This window comes from Anolis carolinensis, chromosome 3 (genome assembly GCF_035594765.1).
Source record: "Anolis carolinensis isolate JA03-04 chromosome 3, rAnoCar3.1.pri, whole genome shotgun sequence".
Classification (NCBI taxonomy): Eukaryota; Metazoa; Chordata; class Lepidosauria; order Squamata; family Dactyloidae; genus Anolis; species Anolis carolinensis.
Window position 1 is genome coordinate 171,612,167 of NC_085843.1, and position 23,263 is coordinate 171,635,429.

A 23,263-nucleotide genomic window follows, 5' to 3' on the forward strand; every position below is an offset into this window, starting at 1 on the left:
ATGACCATGTCGGCACTACAAAATCCCTGGTTCAAACTAAGATTGAATTGAATTATGAAATTATTTGCTGTGTTCTGGGTACTAGCTGTGTTTGCTTTCACTCCTTGGTTTGTGAATTTTTTGTCTTAGTTTCCTGGAGCAGGGCTACTCGAATCTCCTTGTTCTACTGCAAGCATACTTGCCGAGTGTCCTTGAGGAAGCATTGCAGCAGTTCTTTTAAAGGCTATGATCTGGATGCTTTCCAAAAAGCCTCTCACTTACCTAGGCATCCTCCTCCTCCCCTTCCCATCCCTTCTGTCTTTCTCTAAAACCTTACCAGGCGAATCCATATCATTAATATTTCAGCCTCGGCTCCTGGCAGACATTGGCTACGCTGCAACCCAGCTCATCGATAAGAGCTGGCAAGGAGGGGGAGCAGCCCACTGCATGCCTCTGGCAGAGGAGTAAGAGCCAGAGAGACTTCGGTGAGAAAAAGTGAGCTCAGAAGGACTCTGCAGAGCTGAGCCAGCCAGCAGCATCTCTCTCTTGCACTTTCTCTGAGAGAAGAGCTTGCTTTCCACAGAGAACTTCCCTGCAGTTACACAAGAGCAAAGCCATCATGGATGTCTTTAAGAAAGGTTTTTCCATCGCCAAGGAGGGTGTGGTGGCTGCTGCTGAAAAGACCAAGCAGGGGGTGACTGAAGCTGCAGAGAAGACCAAGGAAGGGGTGATGTATGTAGGTAGGTAAGAGAGCTCTCCTCCAAACGGGTATTGCCAACTGCAGCACACTGCTGTTAGTAAGCTAATCCATGTTTGAGGTTTGACCTTGGGATGGCAGACAAACAGGGATTTTGCTAGTCTGTCCTGTATGACTATACATTGAACTTTTGTAATTATTTAGAAAGTATAGAAAGTCTGATTTGATTGCTTCTCTTCTTTCTTTCCCCCTGTGTTTTCTTTCCCAAATCTACCCCTCAAATGCAGACTGAACTGCATTGAATTCATACGTCCCATGCCATATGTCCCCGGTGGTGCAGTGGGATAAACTGCTGAGCAGCTGAACTTGCTGATTGAAAAGTCAGCGGTTCAAATCTGAGCAGCAGAGTGAGCTCCCACTGTCAGCTCCACCTTCTGCCAACCTAGCAGTTCGAAAACATTTAATAGTAATAATAATAAATAATAAAATTTATTTATACCCCGCCACCATCTCCCCGTGGGGACTCGGGGCGGCTCACATGGGGTAGAGGCCCAAACAACATAAAACAAAACATAGGCAACAAATACAAATCACACTATAAAAAGATTTAAATGTGAGTAGATTAATAGGTACCACTACGGGGGGCCCTGGTGGTGGCGCAGTGTGTTAAAGCACTGAGCTGCTGAACTTGCAGACCGAAAGGTCCCAGGTTCAAACCTCGGGAGCGGAATGAGCACCCGCTGTTAGCCCCAGTTCCTTCCAACCTAGCAGTTTGAAAACATGCCAATGTGAGTAGATCAATAGGTACCGCTCCGGCGGCAAGGTAACGGTGCTCCATGCAGTCATGCCGGCCACATGACCTTGGAGGTGTCTACGGACAACGCCGGCTCTTCGGCTTAGAAATGGAGATGAGCACCAACCCCCAGATTCGGTCACGACTGGACGTAACGTCAGGGGAAAAACCTTTTTTACCTACAGCGGAAAGGTAACAGCGCTCCATGCAGTCATGCCAGCCACATGACCTTGGAGGTGTCTATGGACAATGCCGGCTCTTTGGCTTAGAAATGGAGAGGAGAACCTCCTCCACAGTCAGACACGACTAGACTTAATGTCAGGGGACAACCTTTACCTTTATCCTTTATGCCATATGCACATTGATGTCCATTGAAATTGGCAAAGCTTTTCCGAACATTAGACTGAAGTATCTTCTGCCCCGATCTCAAAGTCAGGAAGGAGTTTTGACTTTGGAGCTTGGAAGAATTGAAAAATGTAGCACCTTGGGAGTTTCAAGCCTCTAGTAAAATAATGGAAATCATCTCCCCTTTCTTATCTCATCTGCTCTCTCAAAGATCTTTAGTAACAAAAATCTTGAGGGATCAAATGTTCTTCTAAGTGTTGTTGTTTATTAATATAAGTTTGAAGTCTCTTGCATTCTGTCACTAGTTCTTCAAGGAAAGACATGCAGAAAATCCTTATTGATCAACAACTGAGTATTGGATTCTATTATCAATTCAGAAGTGCTCAAAGGTGTTCAGATATTTAAAAAACACAGTAGAATAAGTTTCCATTTTCCATGTAGGAAAATAGGATAATTTTCTTTTTCGTGTCAGGAGCAACCTGAGTTGCTTCTGGAGTGAGAGAATTGGCCGTCTGCAAGGACATAGCCCAGGAGACGCCCGGATGTTTTGATGTTTTACTATCCTTGTGGGAGGCTTCTCTCATGTCCCTGCATGGAGCTGGAGCTGAAAGAGGGAGCTCATCCGCACTCTCCCCGGGTGGGATTCGAACCTGGCAGCTTTCAAGGCAGCAACCCAACCTTCAAGTCACGAGGCTTTTATCCCCTAAGCCATCGGAGGCTCCAATAGGATAATAAATGCCCTTGAACCTGAATATAAGACAGGGAAGCAATTCTGGAAAGGACTTCAGTCTCAAACTCATAGAATTGTATTTCTCTATTTTATTTGGTTGCAAGCTCTGCAGTTCTAACAGCATTCATGTACTGGAACCCAACTGCTGGGGAATGAGGCTGCTGGAAGGAAGCTTTGCAGAGGAGGATCAGTAAACAATGAAAAGATTAAGCATCCAAGGCAATGTTTTCCCATTCTGTCAACATGGTTTTGATATTCTGTGGTTACTACAACACAACCCCATTCTTAAATGTGAGCAAAGGAAAAGGGGGAAATAGATTAATGGTGTCGTCATCATCATCCTTAAATGAAAAAGTACAACCATGTTGCAAATGAACTGGAAACCAATGCCCTAGCGCATCTTCCCTGCTTTGTAGTATGCTACTAGAGTTCATCTTAATGCCACAAACTGCTTGCTCTACTTACATTTGAAATGTTGCATCTCTACCTATCTGTATCATTATAGATGAGTGAATTCAACAAAGAGCCTGGAGCTCTGAACAGGGCTGTTGTGTGGACCCAGGATCCACACAACATAAATAAGTATCTTATTTATATGGTTGCCATAAAACAAAAATATAAATAAGATACTCCTATGAACCCCCAGTGGCACAATGGGTTAAATGCTGAACTGCAGAATTTGCTGACCGAAAGGTTGGTAGTTTGATTCCACAGAGCAGGGTGAGCTCCTGTCATTAGCCCCAGTTTCTGCCAACTTAACAGTTCAAAAACATAAAAATGTGAGTAGATCAATAGGTACCGCTCTAGCAGGATGGTAACAGCACTCCATGCAGTCATGCTGGCCACATGACTTTGGAGGCATCTACGGACAATGCCAGCTCTTTGGCTTAAAAATGGAGATGAGCACCAATCCCTAGAGTCCAACACGACTAAATGTCAGGGGAAGACCTTTACCTATAAAACAAAGGCAATGGATGGCAAATAACAATAACAACTAGCCTACAATTCCTAATAAGATTGTGGTTTTTAGCCCATAACCTGTGCAGTATATCTGGTTGGCTGCTTTGGGTGATGCATTGGGGAAATTGTGTTTAATTTTTAAACCAACAACTGGAATTTTTCAGAAGTAAAATAGGAGAAAGAGAAGGAAACATTTAAGATCCATTGTCATGGGGCCAGTTCCAAAGCAGAGAATTCTTTCATGTGAGGAAATGGGTGAATGCCACATTTAGACCACCACACGAAATGATTTCATGCGCACCTTTTCTGGAGTGTATTATGTGCCCAGAGAAGCTTTTACTGCCCATGGTTTCTTTGTAGGGCAGTAGAGAATCTGGGTTTCACCACTTTAATGACAGGTTTGAATCCCACCGAGGGAGAGCGCGGATGAGCTCCCTCTATCAGCTCCAGCTCCATGCGGGGACATGAGAGAAGCCTCCCACAAGGATGGTCAAACATCAAAAAAACATCCGTGCGTCCCCTAGGCAACGTCCTTGCAGATGGCCAATTCTCTCACTCCAGAAGCAACTCCGATTGCTCCTGACACACAAAAAAAGTGATTCTTTCCCTTTAAATAAAGTATCGCATCGGACTAGCAATGGGTCTTTCCCTGTGATTTGAGTGAAAGAAACACTAGTGGAAAGATTTGGTTTCTGTGAGCATTTGTGCTTTTTTAAAAGACAGCTAGACTCACAACAGATTGTCAGCATCATGTTTTGACTTCTCTGTGTATCGGGAAAGTTTAACCCATATACTTGTTCCTTAACATATCTGGGTGGTTAAAGACACTGGCGTAATTAATAGCTGCACAAAAGAAACTGGTGGGGATTTTTTTTTCATGTTGCATAACAAGTTCTGCTTACCAAAACTATCATTTCTGCAGAACTCTCAGAAATAAAGGCATCTTGACTGCCTCCTGGACCCCACCTTCCAAGCCTCGCATGACTAAGACTTATCATTTTTCACACCCCTGTCCCTGATGTACTGCTCCTCCTAATAGCCACTTCAGGCTGTTTCATTTTGTAACCATAAAATGTTATGTATTTGGGTCATGTTTTAGGGTAGTGGTTCACAATTTTTAGGTAATCCAGGTGTTTTGGACTTCAACTTCCACAATTCCTAACAGCTGGTAAACTGGATGAGATTTCTGGGAGTTGGAATCCAAAACAACTGGAAGACCAAAGTTTGGGAAACACCGTTTTAGGGATAGAAAGAAGAGCCTTCAACTGTGTGCCAGGTCATGATTGACCTTAGCTTTTAAAATCTCCCATCCAAGAAGGAATCAAAGTACTCATAGTGTTTCCTTGTTTCTATCCTATTGCTCAATCCATTGCATAGTTTGTGAGAAAAGATAGGCATGATAGGACCATAGTGTCCCTGTTTGAGTTTGGTGACATTTAAGTGGCCACATCTGGTGAAGAGTCAGATGTGGTGTGTGGACTCCACTCTCAAGTTCACTGTCTCTTCATGCATTGATTGAACAATAAAATGGGTCCATAGATTAGCTATGTGGATTAAAACTACAGATCACTTTTCATACTCACCAACATTTCACAGATGGAAAACTGGGCAACGTGAAAATATGGTTAAGACGATTATAGAGGAAGAAGACACAAGCTAGGAGAAACTAAAATGGTTTGCTTTTGCCCAAACCTACTGGGAAGAGCATGCTTTTGTATCCTGTTTGCCCCTGCGAAGGTCAGATTTACACTGCTCTATATCCCAGGATTTGATCCCAGATTATTTACTTTGAACTGAATTATACGAGTCTTACATTGCCAGATAGGGATCCCCGGTGGAGAAGTGCGTTAAAGCGCTGAGCTGCTGAACTTGCAGACCGAAAGGTCCCAGGTTCAAATCCCGAGAGCGGCTTGAGCACCCGCTGTTAGCTCCAGCTCCTGCCAACCTAGCAGTTCGAAAACATGCCAATGTGAGTAGATCAATAGGTACCGCTCCGGCAGTAAGGTAATGGCGCTCCATGCAGTCATGCCGGCCACATGACCTTGGAGGTGTCTATGGACAACGCCGGCTCTTTGGCTTAGAAATGGAGATGAGCACCAACCCCCAGAGTCAGACATGACTGGACTTAACATCAGGGGAAAACCTTTACCTTTACATTGCCAGATAATCTGGGATAAGCAGATAATCTGGGATCAGATTCTGGGATGTCGGTCAGTGTAGATCCAGCCTTCCACAAAGCTGAATAAAATCCCAGATTATTTGCTTTGAACTGGAATATATGGCAGTGTAGACTCAGATATCCCAGTTCAAAGCAGATATTGTGGGATTTTCTGCCTTGATATTCTGGGTCACAGGGCTATGTGGAAGGGCGCGGCGTCAATGGGTTCAAACTGCATTTGCACTTTCAACTCAGGTCCCTTCCACACAGCTGAATAAAATCCCACATTAGCTGCTTTGAACTGGAATATATGGCAGTGTGGACTCAGATAACCCATTTCAAAGCAGATATTTTGGGATTTTCTCAGTTTGCATCAGTTGAAGTAAGCTTCCCCCCCCCCCCCCCCCCCCCCGTGTCAGGAGCAAACCGAAGTTGCTTCTGGATTGAGAGAATTGGCCGTCTGCAAGGACGTTGCCCAGGGAACGCCCGGATGTTTTGATGTTTTACCATCCTTGTGGGAGGCTTCTCTCATGTCCCCGCATGGAGCTGGAGCTAATAGAGGGAGCTCATCCACACTCTCCCTGGGTGGGATTTGGACCTGGCAGCTTTCAGGTCAGCAACCCAACCTTCAAGTTACAAGGCTTTTATCCCCTAGGCCACCGGAGGCTCCATGAAGTAAGCTGATGATAATAAAGGTGGAAAGTTGGAGGGAGAATGAGGGACTGGCACATTTAAAAGGCAACTGAACAACAGGACACAAGAAGATTAACATGAAATATGAAAATAAATTAATTGCCCCATCAAATTGGGATAGTTGGAGATACAAGGGGAGATTTCTTTGTGTAAGAAAATGTGTGATCGTCATGTGTAGATAAGATTACTCCTTTTTTCACATCAGGAGGAAACAAACACGTAACAAAGACTCTTGCTATTGCTTCTTTCCAATACAATTTTGAATAAAAAGATCTGAAGGTCAACCTTGCACACGAAAAGAGAGAGACCACTCGACCTGACACTGCTGCTCTGAGGGAAGAAATACAAATGGGAACAGAAATATTGCAGCTGCCTTGAAGAAACTCTTCAATCCCATTCCCTCTGAGAGTTTTCCCTTGCCTTGTAGCAAACTACACCTGGAGTGATTTTCAGACTTGGCAGTCAATTATGCAGCTAATTAGAAGCCACCCTATCACCGCATTGATGGGATTTCTTGAATATCCTCCAAGGTTCTTCCTTTTCACTGTGAACAAGTTCAAGCTGCAATACACTGATGAATCACTGCAGAGCTAGAGAGGGACCGTGAGCTTGGTGAGGGCTACTGCAGGACAGCAGCAATTCTACATAACTGTGATTCAGTTTCAGGCTTTATCACATCAACACCGTTTTACCAGAATCCCTAGGAGCCGCCACTGGCCTAGGGGATAAAAGCCTTGTGACTTGAAGGTTGGGTTTCTGACCTGAAGGCTGCCAGGTTCGAATCCCACCTGGGGAGATTCCCTCTATCAGCTCCAGCTCCATGCGGGGATATGAGAGAAGCCTCCCACAAGGATGGTAAAACAGCAAAAAAAATCTGGGCATCCCCTGGGCAACGTCCTTGCAGACGGCCAATTCTCTCACTCCAGAAGCAACTCAGGTTGCTCCTGACACGGGGGAAAAAAAACAAAAAAACAGAATCCCTCAACGTACTCAGTAGTGCTGGGCGGAAATGATACACATTTCAAATGTGACACATTCTGAGCCCATTTTCAGTAAAGAGAGCTGACCAAAGGGGAACATCACAAAAGCAAGGGGGTGAGTTTCAACACATAGGCCTCTTCCACACAGCTGTATGAAATCCACATTGAACTGGATTGTATGGCAGTGTGGACTCAGCGAATCCAGTTCAAACAGATATTGTGCATTAACTGCCTTGATATTCTGGGTTACATGGCTGTGTGGAAGGGCCCTTAGAGGATACTGTTGTGCAGCTTCTCCATCATCTTTTCGGATAGGAGATAGAAACTTTTTTGCTTGTATGGTCCCTGTGTGTTTCAGTCCTTTAGAACAGGGGTCGAGCTGAAACTAGCAGATTGCAAATTGTTGCTGCAATGTACCTTCAAGTTGGGGCCCTTCCACACAACCATATAACCCAGAATATCAAGGCAGAAAATCCAATAATATCTGCTTTGAACTGGGTTATCTGAGTCCATACTGCCATATAGTCCAGTCAATGCCATATAGTCAATGTGGATTTTATATACCGTGTTTCCCCGAAAATAAGACAGTGTCTTATATTAATTTTTGATCCCAAAGATGCTCTAGGTCTTATTTTCAGGGGATGTCTTATTTTTCCATGAAGAAGAATTCACATTTATTGTTGAACCAAAACATCAACATTTATTATATACTGTACAGTAGTTGTCATCACAAACCAGCATAACCAGACAAACTGTGAATCCTATCAAGAATTTCTTGTTACTACCATTATTTCCATGTACAACAATCTATGGTATGTACATTTACCAAACCTGCATGCTTGGGTGTTCTGTTTGGCAGGCATGCTTCCAAACATAAATGGTACTAGGTCTTACTTTCGGGGGAGGCCTTATATTTAGCAATTCAGCAAAAACCTCTACTAGGTCTTATTTTCTGGGGATGTCTTATTTTAGGGGAAACAGGGTAGCTGTGTGGAAGGGCTGTGGCACAGGGGGGAGAGCAAGCCAGCTGCAATTAACTGCAATGAATCTCTCTGACCATGAGGTCATGAGTTCGAGGCCCGCTCGGAGCCTGTGTTTGTCTTGTCTTTGTTCTATGTTAAAAGGCATTGAATGTTTGCCTATATGTGTAATGTGATCCGCCCTGAGTCCCCTTCGGGGTGAGAAGGGCAGAATATAAATGCTGTAAATAAATAATAAATAATTAATTAAATAAATAAGGGGCCTTGATTTGACTTATGGTGAATCTATCTTGAGATTTTCTTGGTAAGATTTGTACAGTGGTGGGGATCCATTGCCCTTCTCTAAAGCTGAGACCCTGTGGCTTGACTAAGGTCACTCAGGGCCTTTTCACACAGCCATATAACCCAGAATATCAAGGCAGAAAATCCAGCAATATCTGCTTTGAACTGGGTTATCTGAGTCCACACTGCCATGTAGTCCAGTCAATGCCATATAGTCAATGTGGATTTTATATAGCTATGTGGAAGGGGCCTTGATTTTGACTTATGGTGAATCTATCATGGGATTTTCTTGGTAAGATTTGTACAGTGGTGGGGATCCATTGCCTTTCTTTAAAGCTGAGACCCTGTGGCTTGACTAAGGTCACTCAGGGCCTTTTCACACAGCCATATAACCCAGAAAATCAAGGCAGAAAATCCAACAATATCTGCTTTGAATTTGAATATCTGAGTCCACACTGTAATTAAAACATTACATCATTCTGTAGTTCAGGACCTGGATGAGACCAGACCTTCCCCAGTCTCTCTTCTATTCCTTTATCTCTTGTTTTCTTCCTTGATTTCCTGTTGTTTCTTCTTCACCTTCTTCCTTCCTTCACAGTGAGCTGCTTGTAGACAGCTCTTCCTGCCAGAAACCTCTCCACACACTCACATCTGACTGCCCTTCTTCCTGTTTTTTACCTTATCAGCGGACTGAACTGATTACTTATGGATAGTTCCCATCGTTCCATTACTGCAGTCATTTTGACTTTAACTCCTGTGTCTTTCACCTTCCTTCAGCCATTCATGTTACCTCTCTTCCAGGAGATGGGGCCAAGAGTTACCCATAACCCATGGTCTGCAATTTGACACAACCTTATTGTTGTCAATTGATATCAAGCCAACTTTGACCTATGGCAACTCTATGAATGCAAGATCTCTAAAAGACCTGTCATGAATAGTCCTGCTCATATCCTGCATATTCAGGGTTGTGGCTTTCTTAATTTCGTCTATGTACCTGTAGTGTGGAGCCCTGGTGGCGAAGTGTGTTAAAGCACTGAGCTGCTGAACTTGCATACCGAAAGGTCCCAGGTTCAAATCCCGGGAGCGGAGTGAGCACCCGCTGTTAGCTCCAGCTTCTGCCAACCTAGCAGTTCGAAAACATGCAAATGTGAGTAGATCAATAGGTACCGCTCCGGCGGGAAGGTAACAGCGTTCCAAGCATTCATGCCGGTCACATGACCTGGAGGTGTCTATGGACAATGCCGGCTCTTCGGCTTAGAAATGGAGATACGCACCAACCCCCAGAGTCAGACATAACGTCAGGGGAAACCTTTACCTTTACCTGTAGTGTGGTCTTTCTCCTTTTCTCACTGTCTCCCTCTTTACTGAGTATAGTAAGGAGTCACATGTCTCATGAAATATCCATGTATGACAGTCTCTGTTTTATCACCTTAGCACCTAGGGAGAGTTTAGGCTTGCTTTGCTCAAGGATCCATTTATTTGTCTTCTTAGCAATCCATAGTCTCCACATAACTGTTCTCTGGTACCACATTTCAAATTTATTGAGTCTCTCCCAATAAGTTTTGTCAAATGTTCAGTTTTCACAGCCATACATAGAAGGTAGAAATAGAAAGCATGGATGACTTTGAAACCCAGTATCTTTGCATATGGAATCTCATCTAGTTCCTTCATAGTTGCCATCGCTACTTTAGGATCTCACTTCCAAGGGCTCACCGGTTCAAAAACATTAAAGGAGACAAATTCATTTCAGCTCCCATCAGATTACTTGGACTGATAGAAATGGAAATTGAAAAACAGATGAAGGGCTACATAAACCCTAATCCTAGTCAAAGGACAGCACTGATGAGCTAACTGGAAGATAGCAAAGTATGCAGTTGGAAGATCAACATGATGCAAAAAAAAAAAAAAAAAAAAGATGAACAATGGACAAAAATTTGCATGCAATTTCTGGCCATGAAGCAAAGAGAAAGAAATCTTTCACCCACAGCCTGGATGTCTAGAGCACTGCTTCTTATACTGTGGGGCCTGGCCCCAAATGAGTACACCTTAGCTCAAAATTGGGGTCCCACAAATTTTGGCAACAGGAAACGTTTTCTCAACATCACCTAGTGGCTGTTTTAGACATTGACATGAATCTGTTGTGCAGTATTTACAGTGAACTTTGAAGTAGATACTTCAGCTGTATTTCATAAAAAGGAAAACCTTTCTATAAAAAGGAAAACCTGTTTAGTGAGCCTTGTAAATACTGATTTGTTATCAGTAAATGTTTGATTTTGTACCTATTTTATATGCCTATAAAAGACAGGATCCACGCAAGAAATTATTGGGCTAAAAGGGGTCATGAGTAGAAAAGTTCAAGTAGCCCTGCTCAAGAGGACAAGGGCTTGGAGTAGGCGACAAGAACTTTGGCCCCTTCCCAAATTTTGGCATCCTCCCACCCCACAAATAAATAGCTGGAAAATACCTGCGGCTGCGGCTGCCCCCTGAAGAGCGCGCACGCCCAGCCACCCATTCGCGGGGGGGGGGGGGGGGGGGGAATTGGAAGGCCTGCGCATGCGCACAGGCCCATCGACCATGCTTTTTGGGCGATGGGCCTGTGCGCATGCGCAGACCTTCCAATCGACTGAGCGGACACGGAAGGCCGCGCGGAGCGATTGCTTTAGCCTAGCACTGCGCGGAGTGGCCTAGGCGGGCCAGGACTCCCGGCAAACGTGGGGGCACCTCGACGCCGCCCTTGGTAATAATGCGCCACAGGCGTCCGCCTAATTGGCCTTGCCGGTGGACTGCCTCTGCTTAGATGTATGTTTGGGATGGGGAGTAATGCCATCTTCTGACTTAAGGCTCTTCACACAGCCAGCATATAAAGGCAAAAAAAATCCCACAATATCTGCTTTGAACTGGGTTAGCTGACTCCACACTGCCATATATTCCAGATCAAAGCAGATAATGTGGGAACTTTTTTTCAGCTGTGTGGAAGGGACCTTAGTAATCCAAAAGATCAGAAGGCACACTGATGTCCAAGGCCAAAGCTGGGCCCATGCATCTGTTGTGGCTCAAGCCCAATTAGAAGAAAACTCCAGAAGATCCAACAAAACTTTATTTTTCTGTGCATCAAAAGGTGCAGGAAGAATCCTTCCTTAAAAATGAGCACACCAAACACTAGAGGTACCATAGTTTATACTCAAAGTTTGGAAACTTATCACAAATGTTTAGCATTCCATCAGAGTTAAGGAATTATATAACTTGCACATACGTATAACTGTTAGGAGCCCCGGTGGCGAAGTGCATTAAAGCACTGAGCTGGACACCGAAAGGTCCCAGGTTCAATCCCCGGGAGCAGAGTGAGCGGCCGCTGTTAGCTCCAGCTCCTGGCAACCTAGCAGTTCAAAAACATGCCAATGTGAGTAGATCAATAGGCACCGCTCCGGTGGGAAGGTAACGACGCTCCATGCAGTCATGCCGGCCACATGACCTGGAGATGTCTAGGGATAATGCCGGCTCTTCGGCTTAGAAATGGAGATGAGCACCAATCCCCAGAGTCAGACATGACTGAACGTCAGGGGAAAACCTTTACCTTTATAACTGCTGTTGCTTATATACATCCCATTGTAAGCTTGGGGGCGCCCTTTCATTAGCTATGCTCCCACCTTTGGGTGTGATTGTTAGCATGCTAATGAGCTCTAGGTCACTGGAATTTAAACACAGAGACCTTGGTACATGAATAACAGCATTCTTGGAACTAGTTTCAACTTCTTATAACAAGTTGACACTATTTATCAGCACCACTTAAAACTGAGAATTCCTTGCAGAGGTGGGTTTAGAGAGGCAAAATATCCTGTATCACAGATGCCCTGTGAGTTTACTTGATAAGTGTGGGGGCAGCGAACATTGGTAATGACCATCAAGTTGTGGGGGAGTAGCATTTAAATATCCCATTGTCAGGGCCACCCTACCTAGTTGTCAAGGTGAGGCATTTCCTTCAACAGAGACTTACTTACTTACTTACTTACTTACTTACTTAGGCAATCCCTCGTAGTTCGAGGATGATGGTCCTCCATCTTCGCTATCTTGGGGATGGATCTGTAGATGGCTGAAGAGACCTATTCTTGATCTGCATGTTCTCCCGCAGTGAGGACATCAGTTTCCAGATGGAAGGTGGTCCTGGTCAGGATTGGCTTGACGGGCCTTCCTCTTGGCACGTTTCTCCCTTAAGCCTTCCATTCATGCCTCTTCGAACTCTGCAGCACTGCTGGTCACAGCTGACCTCCAATTAGAGCACTCAAGGGCCAGGGTTTCCCAGTTCTCAGTGTCTATGCCACAGTTTTTAAGGTTGGCTTTAAGCCCATCTTTAAATCTCTTTTCCTGCCCACCAACATTACGTTTACCGTTCTTGAGTTCAGAGTAGAGCAACTGCTTTGGGAGACGGTGATCGGGCATTCGGACAACGTGGCCAGTCCAGCGAAGTTGATGGTGTAGGAGCATCGCTTCAATGCTGGTGGTCTTTGCTTCCTCAAGCACGCTGACATTTGTCCGCCTGTCTTCCCAAGAGATTTGCAGGATTTTTCTGAGGCAACGCTGATGGAAACGCTCCAGGAGTTGGGTGTGATGTCTGTAGACCATCCACGTTTCGCAGGCGTAGAGCAGGGTTGGGAGGACAATGGCTTTATAAACAAGCACCTTGGTATCTCTATGGATGTCCTGGTCATCAAACACTCTCTGCTTCATTCTGAAAAATGCTGCACTTGCAGAGCTCAGGCAGTGTTGTATTTCGATATTGACTTTTGTGGAGAGGTGGCTGCCAAGGTAGCGGAAATGGTCAACATTTTCTAATGTTACACCATTAAGCTGTATTTCTGGCATTGCAGAGGGATTAGCTGGTGCCTGTTGGAAGAGCACTTTGGTTTTCCCGATGTTCAGTGAGAGGCCAAGCTTCTCGTATGCTTCTGCGAAGGTGTTTAGAGTGGCTTGTAGGTCTTCTTCTGAATACGCATAGACTATGTTGTCATCGGCATATTGGAGTTCTATAACAGATGTTGTGGTGACCTTGGTTTTGGCTTTCAGTCTGCTGAGGTTAAATAGCTTGCCATCTGTCCGATAGATGATTTCCACTCCGGTGGGAAGCTTCCCATCAACAAGGTGAAGTATCATAGTGATGAAGATGGAAAATAAGGTCGGGGCAATAACACATGCCTGCTTGACACCTGATTCCACCTTAAATTGGTCACTTTGGGATCTAAGACTGTTGCTATCATGTCATCATGGAGGAGCCGCAGGATGTTCACAAATTTGTCAGGGCACCCGATTTTTTGGAGGATGGTCCAGAGAGCGCTGCGATTCACTCAACCGAGAATATAAGAGCTGGTGAAACAGTAGGGCATAGGCAATCTGCAAGGGCACACTTGCCCACAATGCCTGGTTGCAAGGAAAGGAACGCCAGGTATTGGGAGACAGTGGGAAAGGGTGCCAGACCCTCTTTGCAAGTAGCGTTGCTCTCTACAAACCACACTGACACAGCATCTTGCCCTCAGAGGGAGAGGGCTTCTACATTGACATTATAATCCAGTTTGGAACCAACTCAAAAGGTCTTAGTTTCACTGGAGGGTGATTAGATTGACAGGTCTGAAAGAGATTTGAAGCTAGGAAGATGATTACATTGAACAAGGAACCTAGACTCAAACTACTTGGCAGGGCTTTGTTTTGTTTTACATATCCCAGTGCACCAAAGACATATGGGTGAAAAAAAGGGAAAGTGACACTTCAGTATCTAAAGCAACCAATTTTAAGGCTTTTAAGCAGTGACTGGATGGCCATCTGTCGAGGGTGCTTTGAATGCGATGTTCCTGCTTCTTGGCTGGGGGTTGGACTGGATGGCCCATGAGATCTCTTCCAACTCTATGATTCTATGCAGATTCTAATTTTTCCTCCCAGGGGGTTGATCAGCCTCCTGCTGCCCAGCCATGCCTTTTCAACAACCTGGGTTGGAGAGATTCTTTACTGTGCTTCAACAGGAACAGGTGTCACTGTCTACGGTGTGCTCTGCATTTTGCACAACCAATTTCACCCTGGATCCGGGATACACTGGCATTTACTGCAGTGCATTTTTGGCTGAATCTAGATTTTCCTAGGACCCTTGATGTGTGTTGCAGTATGCATTGGCGGTGTGCATACTATGTAGAAATGCCCTGAGGAAGTGAGTGAGTGATGGGTGCTATTATGTATATGTGATGCTACTTTGAGAACATGCTGGGAAATTAAGATGACACACAGTTCATAGATTCACATGTCTAATGCAGTAGCCTTCAAAGCTGCGGGTCAGATTGCAGCACACGCCTAAAGCCTGTCTGCTTATTGAAGATCTTTCTATAAAAGCATACGTTGCTATACTGATACACGTGCTGTTTCTTCCATTCCCACCCATAATTTTATTTCCCAGCGGAAGAGATGCAAAAAAAAGAGATTGGTATGCTTTTCAATTGACAGTAGTGATGGGGACAAGTTGAACTTGTAACATTATACTCCCAGGCTGCAGGCAAAAAGGTTGATCTGTCACGATCTGATCCGTTTTGTTTGCAACAGCTGTCCTTTGCTGGCAAAGCTCTGTGCTGCCAGATCTGATTTCCTTCCAGGCACAAGAGATGCATCAAGTCTGAGTCACTGGGTGTGGTCTTTAAAGAACACAGAAAAGATAGGAAAGCTTGAAATCATATTACTAAACTGCCTCCTCCTGGCTTTGTATCTCCTGTTGTTTGGATGTGCAGAGTTTTTCAACTCGGACATTAATTGCAGGGCCCTGTTCTTAGCTACATATGACAGTCAGCATGGTTTAGTGGTCTGAGAGCTGGAGTATAGCTCTGGAAACAACGGTTTGAATCCCCAGTTAGCCATGGAAACCCTCAGTGACTTTCTTACCGTAGCCTCAGAGGGAAAAACAGCCAATCCTCGCTGGACAAATCTTCCAATAATCCCCCATGATAACATCATCTTAGTAGTCACCATAAGTGCACAGCAATTTTTACATTTACTGTATATACTCGAATATAAGCCTAGTTTTTCGGCCCTTTTTTTAAGACTAAAAAAGCCCCCCTCGGCTTATACTCGGGTGAGGGTCCTGGTTGGCTTATATTTGGGTCAGCTTATACTTATACTTTTTTTGGAAATTGCTAAATTTCTATATGTTTGGTATTAAAAGAGAACAAACAAGGCCAGATCAAAGGATGAACACTCTATTTGTCTTTTAAAATGTGCAATACGTAGACCAAATTAATTATGCTCTTTTTGAACTTCTTAAGATAATATATCCAGTTATAATTCATGCTGATGATATTGGTTTGCTCCTTGGTTTACCTGCCACCTTTTTCAGAGGCCCTGTTCCCGATGCATTAAAATTATTTAAGAGGAAATAAGATTTTCCTGAGAAGTAGTGGTTAGAAATGTGGACTATGACTCTAGACACCACTTGGCCATGAAATTCATTGGGTGACCTTGGGCAACTCACAATCTCTCAGAGGAAGGCAATGACGATCCTCTTCTAAACAAATCTTGTTGAGGAAACCCTATGATATGGTTGTCACAGGTTGGAAGTGACTTCAAGGCACACAAAATCAGAATCTTTTTTTCTAGCAGAGTATGAAGGAAATTAACTCAAATTTAATTATACTTAATTTCAGGGTTTTCCTGCCCATCTGGTTAATGTACAGGGTTGGGAAAAAAAAAGTGGCAAGCGTTCAGCTAAGGGCAAGTGTCATACAAAGGAAAAACTATTTGTAAAAGAACCCCACAGACATAAGCAGGTATAAGATCATAAGGAACTGAAGAACAGATTTTTGTTTACAAAGTGAGGTCTTCTGTTATTTAAAAGAATAACTGGAATGGGACTTAAGACAAGACAAATAATAGGATATTAATATCAAAAAATGGATCCCCAAATTATAAAATATATAGAGCATATCAATTGTGAAACACAGTTCCATTGGGACATACAGCAAGCACACGCCTTTGCCATGCAGTTCCTTTCTATGAATTAACTTTGTAATGTTGTCTAATACCTACCGGACCTCAGGAAACAATCCATTAAAATCTCCATTATCCCCTCACAATGAACTGGGAGACATGAGGGTAACTTATTAAAGAGTTGCACCAGAATTCCTGGGTCCTTTCTCCTATTTCCCCTGATATGATCACTGATCAGCACTATCTGTGACAACGAATCTCACATTCTGCAATCCAGCCTCACCCCTGTAACATCCATTGAAATGGTCATCACATTCAAGCACCTAATGTGTACATTGGACTAACCAGAACCAAGCCATTATGTCCATCATAAACCCATTGGCAATTGCCACATTGCATTCCTTCCTGATCATGCCCCTCTTAGAGGCAGATCAAACAATGGACTCACACTTCAAATGCTCCAATGACCATTTATTAAATTTCCCATCACCATGAATAAGCTAACCAATGGTGACATCATACAAAGTCCTGATCCACCCAGGATACAGATCCTAGCTAAATAGTTTCTCAATCAATCAGGTACTGGTGCAGGTTTCTTGAATAGCTGTCAAAGGAAATAAAAATGTTCTGTGTTCACTATTGTGGCATGTCAGTTATTTGAAGAGCAATCTCCAGTGACATCCTCTCTGGTCACTAAAAATGAAGCCTCAGATTTTGCTTTCATTCTTCTGTGTCTTATCTGGACCTTTGGAAGCTTGGCAGCCCGGGCCCCAAATCCACGGTTTTAGCGGAGTAAAAATCACATATTAATATGGCAGGTGGGGCCTCTGGTTGGCACAGTGTGTTAAAGCGCTAAGCTGCTGAACTTGCGGACCGAAAGGTGCCAGGTTCAAATCCCGGGAGCGGAATGAGTGCCTTCTGTTAGCCCCAGCTCCTGCCAACCTAGCAGTTCGAAAACATGCAAATGTGAGTAGATCAATAGGTACCGCTCCAGCGGGAAGGTAACGGCACTCCATGCAGTCATGCCGGCCACATGACCTTGGAGGTGTCTATGGACAACGCAGGCTCTTCGGCTTAGAAATGGAGATGAGCACCAACCCCAGAGTCGGTCACGACTGGACTTAATATCAGGGGAAACCTTTACCTTACTTTTAATATGGCAGGTAATTGCTGGAGTTCTATATCAGACTCCTGACTTCACTACCATACTTAAGTGAGGCCTTTCTGCATGGATACAGGCAGGGCTGTAGCCAGAGGGGCGGGTTTAAGGGTTCAACTCCTGTACCCCTGAAATGTGTCAGGTTAAAAAAAAACCTGGTTTACTCATGGATTCATGAATAAACTAGGTTTTTTTTTAACCTGACACATTTTGTGGGAGAGTTGAACCCTTAACCCCCTCTCCCCTTCCCCCCCAGCTACAGCCCTGGTTATAGGCATATTAAAATAATCACTGAGTCTTCAGTGAATTCCCAACTTGGAGTCTTCCTGATGTTTTACATTCCACCGATCATCAGTCCCAGGTCAGATGGAGAGGTCTGCAGTTTGCGCTGCACAAAAACTATCTGCCTGCCCATGATATTATTCAATGGTTCAATGGTTTTAGGCCCGGGCTGTGGCGCAGGCTTGTAAGCAGCCAGCTGCAGCCAGCTGCAACAAATCACTCTGACCAAGAGGTCATGAGTTCGAGGCCAGCTCGGAGCCTGCGTTTGTCTCTGTCTTTGTTCTATGTTAAGGCATTGAATGTTTGCCTTATATGTGTAATGTGATCTGCCCTGAGTCCCCTTCGGGGTGAGAAGGGTGGAATATAAATACAGTAGAGTCTCACTTATCCAACGTTATGGATTATCCAACGCATGTTTGTGCTCAATGTTTTCAATATATCATGATATTTTGGTGCTAAATTCGTAAATACAGTAATTACTACATAGCATTAATGTGTAAAGAACTACTTTTTCTGTCAAATTTGTTGTATAACATGATGTTTTGGTGCTTAATTTGTAAAATCATAACCTATTTTGATGTTTAATAGGCTTTTCCTTAATCTCTCCTTATTATCCAACATATTCACTTATCCAACATTCTGCCGGCCCGTTTATGTTGGATAAGTGAGACTCTACTGTATGTGGGCCCCGAAACTATCTGCCTGCCCATGATATTATTCAATGGTTTAATGTCCTGTGATGGCAAGCAGCTGAGAGATGGTGTGTGTCTCATTTTACCTATTATGACCTTTAAATCCATCAGAGAGAATTAAGTGATATGTTCAGCTTCACAATTTTTGTTTTCAAGCAACCCAGCTAAACAGGCACGGGCTTGACTGAGCTCTTTGTGATGCCTGTAGTTATTTTCTTTTACCTTCCAGCTCTATAATAAGCAATGGGTGTGGTGGTGCATGAGTCATTCTTCCTTGACCCAGTCAGCTCTATAAACATGTGACAACTCGTGCAGCAGAGAGTGAAGGGTACAACTCTGTTAAAAATATGGCTGAGTGGGATTTTTTAGCTCCTGTGTAAGTTGTCAGAGAAGCAAAAAGCACAGCCCTCCCACTCCCTTCCTTGTTATTTTAGAAAAAACAACATGCAGTATAACCTCCATATCTTCAGGAACAGTTTCACTTACCCACATAAACATTTTTTCCTTAGACATTTTCTAGATCCTATACTGTAATTCTATGATATGCCTCCAGCAGATGTTGTTCCATTTGATAGGGTTCGGTATAATCCATGTTTTCATATAAGTCCAAGAATATATCCCCCATAGATAGGGGCTTCATTCCGTTCCTTTTGCTTAGATTAATTTGTGTCTGATAACACTGGTGCTCCTGAGTGGAATACAGTTGAGCCATTTAACAAGTGATCGGCATGTGGGAAACTATACCACCGGATAGGACCCAATTCTGGTCACAGAATAAAATCGGTGGCAATCAAAATGTACACCATGCTTATGTTGATACAACTGACCAAATCCATGCCATAAAATTTTACCGTTTGGCTTTTTTGTTCATCTCTAAAAGACTATGATGTTGAAAGTGTTAGCAGTATCTTTAACACAGATAATTGGAATAAAACAAATATACCCTCCCCATCTTCCAAAAAAGTGGGAGGAAGAAATATAAGAATTCAACAGTACAAAAATCTTCAACAAAAAACTATGGATCACTAAAAATTTGATAATATCTAGTTTTTAGGACTATTAAAGGGCCCCTGGTGGCACAGTGCATTAAAGCGCTGAGCTGCTGAACTTGCAGACCAAAAGGTGCCAGGTTCAAATCCCTGGAGCGGAATGAGTAACCGCTGTTAGCCCCAGCTCCTGCCAACCTAGCAGTTCGAAAACATGCAAATGTGAGTAGATCAATAGGTACCGCTCTGGCGGGAAGGTAACGGCGCTCCATGCAGTCATGCCAGCCACATGACCTTGGAGGTGTCTACGGACAATGCCAGCTCTTTGGCTTAGAAATGGAGATGAGCATCAACCCCCAGAGTCGGTCACAACTGGGCTTAACGGACTTTACCTTTACCCTTAGGACTATTAAGTGGGTTTTCATACTACTAAAATGTTATTATATTATATTATTTTCACTAGCAATATTGAGTTTTCAGTGAAGGATTTTCATAGTATTAAATGATTGAACAGTAGAGTCTCAGTTATCCAAGCCTTGCTTATCCAAGCCTCTGGATAATCCAAGCCAATTTTGTAGTCAACGTTTTCAATATATCGTGATATTTTGGTGCTAAATTCATAAATACAGTAATTACTACATAGCATTACTGCGTATTGAACTACTTTTTCTGTCAAATTTGTTGTATAACATGATGTTTTGGTGCTTAATTTGTAAAATCATAACCTAATTTGATGTTTAATAGGCTTTTCCTTAATCTCTCCAAGATATTTGCTTATCCAAGCTTCTGCCGGCCCGTTTATCTTGGATAAGTGAGACTCTACTGTATTTATTTTATTTCTGGTTTTAATTTGTATCCCAATTCTGGGTTAAGTTAGGTAAGGAAAACAATGCAGTCGTAAAAGGCTATTCTGGTGTGCTTATATTTCTGGTCTCTTTGTCTCTCTCTTTCTGTGTTTGATTTTTGCCTTTGAATGGTTTCTCAAACATGCCACTTGTCTAAAGTGCTATCTTGGCATAGATGCAGAAAATATTTTTCTTTGGTGATTCACCTCTGCTACATTATCATGGTACAATGAATGTAAATGGATGGGAGGGTTCTAGAAAAAACAATCAAGGATCTATGTAAACAAGCCTTATAGGATTTTTCTTCTTTTTTACAGGGGCCAAAACCAAAGAGGGTGTAGTACAGAGTGTCACTTCAGGTAAGAGCTGAATGAATTCTTGTGCTATGTAGTAGAAAGTACATTCCACTTGTATGCCTTTGGTTTACTCCTACAAGTAAAACCACATACTTGTTCATCGGCCTGTAACAACAATGATTTTTCTATGTGGCTTCGGTTGTCTCCTAGTGAAAGCTTCACAATTCCATCTGGGTTGGCACTACAATTAGGAGTAGTGAGGCAACTTCCTCGGGCAATAAATCTTAGGGGCAAGGGAATGACAGTATGGTGTTGGAGGAGAGTGTTGTACAAGTAGCATACAATTTTCCCTTCACTCACTAAAGTGTGGAGCCTCCGGTGGCCTAGGGGATAAAAGCCTTGTGACTTGAAGGTTGGGTTGCTGACCTGAAAGCTGCCAGGTCCAAATCTCACCCGGTGGATGAGCTCCCTCTATCAGCTCCAGCTCCATGCGGGGACATGAGAGAAGCCTCCCACAAGGATGGTAAAACATCAAAACATCCGGGCGTCCCCTGGGCAACGTCCTTGCAGACAGCCAGTTCTCTCACTCCAGAAGCAACTCCTGACACGAAAAAAAACTTACTAAAGTACCATTCTGTCTTCACATTTGGTCTTGAGCTAATTAGCCAATCTTGAACCAAGACTGAACTCTCACTCTGATCAGCTTCTGTACTTGGATGCTGGGGTTCAAGTAGGGAATGCCATCTTAACCTTCACTTCAAGAAACCTCACTGCTGCAGGCAACAATTGAGGACATGTCATTTTTGGAACAATCATTCGCACCCAGCTTCCACCTCCTGTGGGGAATAAACTGCACTTTGACAAGTGTCATTGTCTGTCACTGGAAGTAGCATCCTGGTCACTTTTGGAGTGGATTCTTTCACTGTTTTGGAATTCCTCCAACAAGCACTCAAACACAAAACCCTGTCTCAAAAAACATTTATTTATTTACAGTATTTATATTCCGCCCTTCTCACCCCGAAGGGGACTCAGGGCAGATCACATTATACACACATAGGGCAAACATTCAATGCCATAAACACATCAAACAGAGACAGAGACAGACAGACGCAGAGGCAATTTAACCTTCTCCTGAGGGGATGTTCGATTCTGGCCACAGGGGGGAGCAGCTGCTTCATCATCCACTCTGACGGCACTTCCTCATTCCAGGTCATAAATTAGTTAAACTTGCCTCCCCACTTTTATGAGTGGTACCTTATTTCCTACTTGATAGATGCAACTATCTTTCAGGTTGCTAGGTCAGCAACGAGCAGGGGCTATTTTTTATTTTTAATTGACGGGTGCTCACCCCGCCACAGGCTGGCCTCGAATTCATGACCTCATGGTCAGAGTGATTTATTGCAGCAGGCTGCTCAACAGCCTGCACCACAGCCCGGCCCCATAAACATATTTATGGATTAGTGAAGTTGGGGAGTGGTGGAGGCAAAACATTTTTAGGAGTCCTGAAGAGCTGCATTCCTGATCTAATAAATCTTTAACAGGGTCTAATCACTCAAAATGTGGATCTCCAGATCTTTTAGCCTTCAACTCCTAGAAATCCTAACAACTGTAAACTGGCTGGTGTTTCTGGGAGTTGTAGGCCAGAACACTTGCGGACCCACAGGTTGAGAACCACTGATCTACATGTTGTACTCACTCTTCTATGCACACCCACTCCCAACTAGGGCTTCCAGGCATTCTGTTTTATATGGGATGCCCCACTTTTGTTGGCTTAAATCATGGTCTTACATGGGGGTCATATGGAATATCCCCAAACGTGTGCTTCTTCATTTGGTGACAGAGGTTGCCAGCCGTACTCCTAACAGAACTGACAAGGCTTTGATATGAAGCAGAGTGGCCTCAAACAGCATAGTAAATGCTGTAGGGTCTCCCTGTTGGACCGTGGCTGGTATTTTCACTTCCTAATCTCTGACTGGGAGCCCCGGTGGCGAAGTGCATTAAAGCGCTGAGCTGCTGAACTTGCAGACTGAAAGGCCCCAGGTTCAAACCCCGGGAGCGGCATGAGCGCCCGCTGTTAGCTCCAGCTTCTGCCAACCTAGCAGTTCGAAAACATGCCAATGTGAGTAGATCAATAGGTACCGCTCCGGCGGGAAGGTAACGGTGTTCCATGCAGTCATGCCGGCCACATGACCTTGGATTTGTCTACGGACAACTCTGTCTCTTTGGCTTAGAAATGGAGATGAGCACCAACCCACAGAGTCAGACACGACTGGACTTAACGTCAAGGGAAACCTTTACCTTTACCTTTTTAAATTTCTGACTAATGGTGCCAAGTTGCTCACTCACTGCACCCTTGCTATACTAAACACCTCAGATCTCACAATGATCAGCAGCTGTCATGAGATTTTCCAAGTTTTTGCAATTCCCATATAGGGGTGTACCAATCCATTCTGTTT

The 23,263-nt window shown here is 43.8% G+C and overlaps 1 protein-coding gene across 2 annotated transcripts in view; it reads left to right on the forward strand.

Moving 5' to 3' along the window:
• The first annotated feature begins 277 nt into the window (after positions 1 to 277).
• Positions 278 to 23,263, forward strand: part of sncg (synuclein gamma) — a 48,931-nt gene continuing 25,945 nt past the window's right edge. Inside the window, exons 1-2 of one of the 2 annotated variants that reach the window (XM_008114475.3) lie at positions 278 to 719; positions 20,829 to 20,870. In XM_008114475.3, the coding sequence (XP_008112682.1) occupies positions 599 to 719; positions 20,829 to 20,870 (163 nt within the window). In that variant the 5' untranslated portion in view covers positions 278 to 598. The remainder of the gene's footprint in view (positions 720 to 20,828; positions 20,871 to 23,263) is intronic. The other variant, XM_008114476.3, reaches the window with a different exon arrangement.